The sequence below is a fragment of the Macaca thibetana genome, chromosome 10 (assembly GCF_024542745.1).
Source record: "Macaca thibetana thibetana isolate TM-01 chromosome 10, ASM2454274v1, whole genome shotgun sequence".
Classification (NCBI taxonomy): Eukaryota; Metazoa; Chordata; class Mammalia; order Primates; family Cercopithecidae; genus Macaca; species Macaca thibetana.
In genome coordinates this window covers 10,872,285-10,880,014 of record NC_065587.1, presented here as the reverse complement: position 1 = coordinate 10,880,014, position 7,730 = coordinate 10,872,285, and the positions used below count along the sequence as shown (strand labels likewise).

At 53.6% G+C, this 7,730-nt stretch overlaps 1 protein-coding gene across 1 annotated transcript in view; it reads left to right on the top strand.

The window, feature by feature from the left end:
* The first annotated feature begins 1,387 nt into the window (after window positions 1–1,387).
* FAM83F (family with sequence similarity 83 member F) overlaps window positions 1,388–7,730 on the top strand; it is a 35,854-nt gene continuing 29,511 nt past the window's right edge. The window contains exon 1 of the mRNA XM_050805900.1: window positions 1,388–1,958. Within this exon, the coding sequence (XP_050661857.1) occupies window positions 1,470–1,958 (489 nt within the window). The 5' untranslated portion in view covers window positions 1,388–1,469. The remainder of the gene's footprint in view (window positions 1,959–7,730) is intronic.

Here is a 7,730-nt window from a genome sequence, read left to right as displayed (position 1 = left end):
GCTCACCACCCCCAATCTTTGGGCTGACATAGGATGCCAGAACTGATTATTGTAAAATAATAATAATAATGTGCAGACATTTGAAAATCTAACTTTCATTTTTCCAGACCATGAAAGGAAGGCCTAGAAATGGTAAGTGACCTTTTCAAATCCTCTGGGGGTGAAAACCAGGTCCCCAATAACCTGTCGTTTCACAAGAAAAGGAGAAATGGTAAAGGCGGCCGTGATGTCAGGGAAAGACCTCCAAGACATAGAAAGCCCAGCAGCCCCCACACTCTGCCTCTTTCACAGGAGACCTGGGCAACGCACACGTTTCTAGGCCTCAATTTCCTCATCTGTAAAATGAGGGGGTTGGATGAGCTTCAAAAGCTCCTTCCAGCTCTGAGATGCTGCGCTATAAAATGAGAGAAATGTGAACCTTTAGTTGTTATGATCTGAAAATATTTTGAATGTGGAGAATCAAATTGTACAGCAGTGCATGAACAACATAATATGTTAATGACTAAGACGATTGTATTTAATCCGATGGGAAACAGCAGAGCTGCTGCCACCGCTGCTGCTGCTGCTGCTGTGTGTGTGTGTGTGTGTGTGTGGTGTGCACGCACGTGCGGTTTCCTTCCTTGAGCTCAAACATATATTTTGAATCACTAATATAGTAATCACATCTCTGGCAGCCTATCTTGCCCAAACACACACACAGACACCACACACCCTACTTCAAATTAAAGTGGGGGTGGGGGAATTCCGCTGCTGCTCTTTACATCATTTCTGTTTGGATGGCTATTTTTTAAAAGAAATTTTTATAGTGAAGGTGTTGGACTGCCAGTCCAGGAGACCTCTGATCTCAGAACTGGGACGCAAGGGTGGGGAGCTCGAGCTGTCATTAGCATTTCGCTTTTGCACCCCCATTGCCCGCTCCTCAGCCGTCACAATCCCGTCCTGCAGCAGGCCCCTCGACCAACACCCGACCCTCGACGGGGGAGGGGTCAGCTCGCCCGCCCCAGGGGCGACTGGGCCAGAACACGTGCTGTGCACTCCACGTGCGCGGAAAATGAACGCGTACCCGCGACGCGGCCGGCGGGGGCGGATGGCAGCGAGGGCCAGACAGCGAACCTTTACCCCGCAGAGGAGTCGGGGCCGGAGCCCGCACGTGGGTCTGCGACGGCCCCGCCCCCAGGGGGCGTCCCCTCAGGGACTCCAGCCCCGGCTGGTGGGCCCTGCAGGCCCGGGCCCGACCGCGTCCGCCAGGCCGCCCCGAGGTCCCGGCGAGCCCGGCGGAGGCGGCGGCCCCTCCCCGCCCGACGGCCACGCCCGCGCGGATTGGCCGCTCCCCGACGGCGGGGCGGGGCGGGACGGGCCGGGGCAGAGCTCGCGGCCAGGTGAGGCGCCCCGCCCCTCGGCGGCTCCAGGTGCGGCTGTGGGACCTCGGACCGCGGCGGGGCCAGGGCCAGAGCCGGGGCCGGGGCGCCATGGCCGAGTCCCAGCTGAACTGCCTGGACGAGGCGCACGTGAACGAGAAGGTGACCGAGGCGCAGGCCGCCTTCTACTACTGCGAGCGGCGGCGGGCCGCGCTGGAGGCGCTGCTGGGCGGCGGCGAGCAGGCCTACCGCGAGCGGCTCAAGGAGCAGCAGCTGCGGGACTTCCTCTCCAGCCCGGAGCGCCAGGCCCTGCGCGCCTCCTGGAGCCCCTATGAGGACGCCGCCCCCGCCGCCAACGCCCGGGGCAAGAGCAAGGCCAAGGCCAAGGCCCCCGCGCCGGCGCCTGCTGAGTCCGGCGAGTCCCTGGCCTACTGGCCAGACCGTTCCGACACCGAGGTGCCTCCGCTGGACCTGGGCTGGACGGATACTGGTTTCTACCGCGGCGTGAGCCGGGTCACCCTCTTCACCCACCCCCCTAAGGACGAGAAGGCGCCGCACCTCAAGCAGGTGGTCAGGCAGATGATCCAACAGGCCCAGAAGGTAGGCCCCCGCCTTCGCCCTCTCACCGCTGGGACCTTGGCCCCAGTCCCCTGGACCAGGCCCCACTTCCCAGACAGCGCCCGGGGCAGGCTGCCCTGAACACCCTCTGGAAATTGGGCCCCAACCCGCCCCTACTTCATAGGGCTGCAGTGAGGCCTCTAGAGCGAATGGCTGGGAGCGTGTTTGGGAAATTACAAGGCGCTAGACAGATGTCAACCGTCGGTATTCCAGCGTCCAGAGATGCTGGCTCTGCTCTGTGTTTCTGAAACTTCCCTGTCCAGTCTTCCTCCCCAGGGAAGATTGGGGACCGAGGCCCTGTGGTTAAAATGCAGCACTCAAACGTCTTGATAATAACCTAGGTGCTGCCCAGGGATTTACAGAACATATCCCGAGCCACTTTCTCATGTGATCGTCAAAGCAACTTAAGGGAGTGGGTGGCAGTGACCTTCCCGGTCCCACCTCTGCCATGCTGCTCTTTGGACCACCCCTCTCCTCCCGTAGTCAAAGCCGGCCTGGCGCCCTCACAGTCACAGCCTCTCCTGGACCGGGTGCTAGGCCCCAGCTGCCTGGAATGAATGACTTTGGGGGGCGGGGGTAATATTGAGCACCTACTGTGTGCCTGGCCCTGTGCTGGGCGCCTTGGCACAGCAGGTCACCTGACTCGCAGCTCAGGAAAGGGCTCCTGCTTAGCATATCTGTCCTGATTGGGAGTTGGAAGGAGGGTCTGTTTCCAGGGTGGCTGGTGAGGCCAGTCCGCTGTGGAGCAGGCTGAAGACTTTCATCTTTATGCCTTTGGGTAGGAGTCCTGGGCAGCTTCCTGATCAAATATAGGATGCCCCACTACATCTGAACTTTTCAGTAAACAACACATAACTTTTTAGTATCAGTTTATCCTAAACATGACGTGAGACATACTGATACTGAAAAGTTCTTTGTTGTGTATCTGAAATTCAAATAGAATGGGAACGTTTTGTACTTTTATTTGCTAACTCTGGCTCCCCTACACTGAGATTTGTTCAGAAACAGCAGCAGCTTTTGGTGCCCAGTTCAGAATATACAACGGGAGTGGCTTGGGTTTACCACTCGAATTCCACTCAATGAGTGAGGTTGGAGTCCTGGTTCCCCTCCAGGCTGAAGAGGCCTAAGGAGGGAAAATAGAGCTAGAAAGACCAGTGTTCAGGCTCATCTTCCTGGAAGGGGTGATCTAGGTAGTTGGCTACATTGGCTACCAGAAGGAAGGGTTAACTTTCCACTGTGCATGTTTCTACCCTCCCTCTCTATAATTCCTCCCTGTGTAACTGAGTTTTCTTTGTATATTGTGTTCTGCAAAAGAAAAGGCAAGATTGGACACAGAAGAGGGAAAAAGGATGTAGGCGGCAATACAGGCTGCAGCTGGGGTTAGGGGTCAAGTCTCATGATGTCATGCTAACAAAGCCTCTATTTATTTAGCATTTAATATGTACCATCCACTGTGCTAATGACTCACCTGCATTTTCTCATTAGCTTTTCACAACAACCGGGTGAATAGGTGTTTTACTTATTTTTGGAGAAAAAGACATCAGGATTCAGAAGTTTCTCGCCAGAGGTCCCATAGCTAGCAAGTGACTGAGCCAGGACCCAAACTCCAAAGCCCTTGCTCTTAACGATTGTGCTGCTCTGCCCCAGTGTCTGAAATAATGGTGCAGTCCGATTAAGCAAGGGGTTTGAATGAAGCTAGCCTGGTCACAACCTGGAGTGCAGGTGGTGTACCCCTGTTACAAGAAGGGGGAGACAGGGCCCCTGGCCACTGAGGCATCTAGTCCCATGTGGGATGACAGGACTCTCTCCTGCAGAGTGAGGTATTTTTAACTCTTTAAATATTTAACAACAGAAACTTTGAACAATTGTGAACCCATCCAATAAGTACAGGTTTAACCAGTAATTTCCTGAAGGCCGACTGTGTGCCAGGCACTAACTCGCCGTGAAGAAGATATACAGTGTGGCTTTACCCTCCAAGGGCTTAACAAATGCTAGGGCTCTGCTGGAAAGGAAAGAGTTTTTAAGGCTGGATGTGCCTAATCTGGGAAGGCTTCCTGAGAGAGGGGAGTTGCAGAATTGGAAAGGGAGAGGGTGAAATGGAATGGGCAGTCTCTCGGTAAGAGAGCTTTTGCTTCGAAAAAGCAAGGAGGTTTGATTGGCAGGGAAAAAGAGCTGTCATGGAGGGAGGTGAGTACTGTGTGGGGCCTGGTGTGGGGACCCTAAAACTGGGCCCAAGGCAGGCGACCACCCCTAAGGAAGCAACAGTGTTGGACACTGTCTGTGCCTACCCAAGTATCAGGACCTCCAGGCCCCCACCCTTAATCACTGTCCCGCCTGTCTGCACAGCCCCTTCTTCCCAAAGACCCTGTGAAGAAGTTGGGACAGAGAGGTTGACCCTGTTTCATAGGTGAGGAAACCAAGGCACAGAGAAGGAAAGAGACTTGCCCAGAGGTCACGTGGCTGGTTCTAGAAAAACCCAGCTTCTGCTCTAGGGGCTGCACCTTCTGACCGCTGCCTGTCCCCCACCCCCACGCCAGCTTGTCCAGCTGGCAGTCAGCCTTCCCTGGCCATTAACTTAGATCCTTCCTCCTCCCCTTTCGCCCCGAGGGATGGAGTTTCCTTTGTTTCCAGTGAGAGTCTGGCTGCTGTGAGGCCAGGTGGGGCAGACTGAGGTGGTTTACGTGCAGGGACACGGGGAACTGCCAAGGGGAGGCAGCAGGACATGCACACATCCAACTGTGTGCTGTGCCAGAGTTTTGTATTTTATTTCATTTAATCCTCAGAATAACCCCGTGAGGTGTTTTGGTTTCTGAATCACAGACAGGAAACTAAGGTTCAGGAGTTGCCCGTGGCTGCCAGCCTACAGTCACAGGCCAGCGGATGATTCTATACCTGGTACTCAGGAATATGGAGAAAGGAGCCTAATTAGGGGAACATGAATGGGGGGTGAGGGGGGAGGGGCTGAGGATGGGGACCAGTGAGGAAACAGCCCAGCAGGGGCCTTGTGGACTGGTAGGAGGGCCTTTGAGGAGGTCCGGCTGAGCAACCTGTATCCTGGGCCTCTGCAGGTGTCAGAAAGCCCTTCCCAAACTGCCATTCGGCTGTTTACTTGTGGGGTGGGGATTTTTTCTGCTGTTTTTTTTTTTTTTTTCTTTTTCCTTTTGAGTGATCTGCTTACCTGGGTGCCTCTGAATGATGGACTTTGTCTACTTAAATTACAGGCAGAAAGGGCGCCTTTAGGGACCCAAAAATGATCTCCTGGCCTATGCTACGCTAGCAAAGAAGACCAGGGGAAGTTGCTGATGCTGGGGCCACTCAGGTCATTGTAACTGCCCGGCAGTGGACTTACAGCAAGACCATGTGTAGGCTGGGAAACTCTTGGTTCTTATTTGCAAAGCCAGAGTAAGGGGAGCAAACAACTGCACTCTGGATGGGCTGGCAACTTGGAAGGATTGTGCATCTGTTTGACCACTGGACAAATATTTAGAGGTTTACTGCATGTGCTAAGCATACTTGAGTGGAAAGCAGATACCTAAAACACACCTCTGCTCTTAAATAGCCTAATCTTCTGCTGATCCATCATCTAATACAGTCTGAGGAGTGCTGGACAGAGGGCGTGGCGGGAGGGGCACTAGCCCAGCCCCTAAACTGGGTTAGGGAAGGCCCTTTGATGCTGAGGACCTGTCTACAGGCATGTCTGAACGCAGCAGGAAGCTGAGATACACCAAGCTGTCCGCCCATCTTGCGCCCAGGCTCCCTTGTGACCCGTGGCATCCAATTTTGAGGCTGCTGAGCGGATTTAGAGAACGTTGCCTCGTGCTTTGGGAACAGACACAAGTTTACCACACCTACTTCTCAAAGATTGACCCTTGACCCCTGCATTCCTGGCTCACACCCAAATGCACCGTTGACCCAGCTAACCAGCTCATCTTGGTTTATCACAAACTGCCCAGTCTCCTTGGCACCTCAGTAGCTGCGTAAGGCAGGGTCTTGTCTTCATTACACAGAGGCTCCCTCTGAGCTCCAAAAGGGTGAAATGACTTATCTTCAGACCAGGACAAGGAGGTTACACAGAATCCCCGGGTCCTTGGTTGGGATTATCAGTGACCCCAGTGACCCCATGCAGATTGTAAACACAACCTAGGAGAGGGAGGCTGCTGGAGTAGGTAACCATGACTAACTAGGAGCCGCTTCTATTTTTATTCCTGTTGTAGTTAGTGGAAAAGGCCTGCCTGGATGGTTGAGGAAAGAGGGTAACCAGCCAGGCTGGTCCCTAACCCACCTCTGCCTGTCATTGGGTTTGTCCCTTTTCCTTCAAGGCCTCGCTAAGAGGCCACCTCTGCCTTGGTATTTTGTCAATTTAATTTTCAATCCAGAAGGTCCACAAGGTTTGCTTTGGGAGAGTGCATTTTGCCCTCCTGGATTGGGAACTTTGGAAGAGAGAGACTGGCTTACTCTCAGTTTCCCTTCCGGTACCCCAGCAGTGCCCCAACTGTCACAGGTGATCAATTATCTGTTTATAGAATTGAAAACTGTCTTCTGTTGGTCTCCTGTCCCTCTGGGGAAGCAGATGTCTGGAGATGTCCCTGTGGAATTGCACATTCCCCGGGGAGCTCCTTTAATCTACATCGTAACAAGCCGGCTGGTAGCAGAGAGAAGAATGCTGTCAACTGGGGATATGGGGCACAGGGAGGGAGGTGCATCAGGGGATTTAGGGAAAGGCTCCAGAGCAGGAGGCATGGCTGGCTGAGGTTAGCAGCCTTGGTTTGAGGTCTAGGCAGCTATGGGAGGAGGGTATGGTGAACAGCTGGGACACAGATGCCCCTGGGCATGGCAAAGTCTTGGAGTCATCAGCTCAACTCCCCAAAAGATTCAGCTTTGCACATGGTGGGCCTGGCCCCTGAGTGGAGCCCACCGTCTTTCCCCATTAACCTCAAATGACATTTCCCTTGTTCAGCTACACTGGCCAACAGTACCAAGTGCCTTCTCCATACCAGGCACTTTGCTGGACATTGAGATACTGCAATGAAGCAGATGCCCCCAAAAACCCAAGTTTAAAAAATATGTAATTTTTTTTTTTTTTTTTTTTTTGAGACGGAGTCTCGCTCTGTCGCCCAAGCTGGAGAGCAGTGGCCGGATCTCAGCTCACTGCAAGCTCCGCCGCCCGAGTTTACGCCATTCTCCTGCCTCAGCCTCCCGAGTAGCTGGGACTACAGGCGCCCGCCACCACGCCCGGCTAGTTTTTTGTATTTTTTAGTAGAGACGGGGTTTCACCGTGTTAGCCAGGATGGTCTTGATTTCCTGACCTCGTGATCCGCCCGTCTCGGCCTCCCAAAGTGCTGGGATTACAGGCTTGAGCCACCGCGCCCGGCCAAAAATATGTAATTTTTTAAAATGTTACTTGTTTTTGAATTCTGAGAGTCAAGCAATACATTCATTAGTCACCTTACCACCCTGTTTGAGAGCTGGTCCCAATTCTTAACTTGCTCCTAATAACCTTCCTACCTCCCTCTTTTCCCCCATTATCCTCCTCCCCTTCCATCTAAGGGGGACAATTGACTTTATCTAGAAGCTCCTGAGCTGCCTTTTAGAAGCCTGGTTTAAACTCACAGAGCAAGAAGAGGCCTCTCAGGCAGCCCAGGGACCCACAGGCCCCACACATTCCTAACCGTTCTACCCTTCTGCAAGTGGCCATGCCACATGAGCTTTGTTTCAGAGTCCTTGCTGCATTAAGGCTGGTGGATAATGGCACAA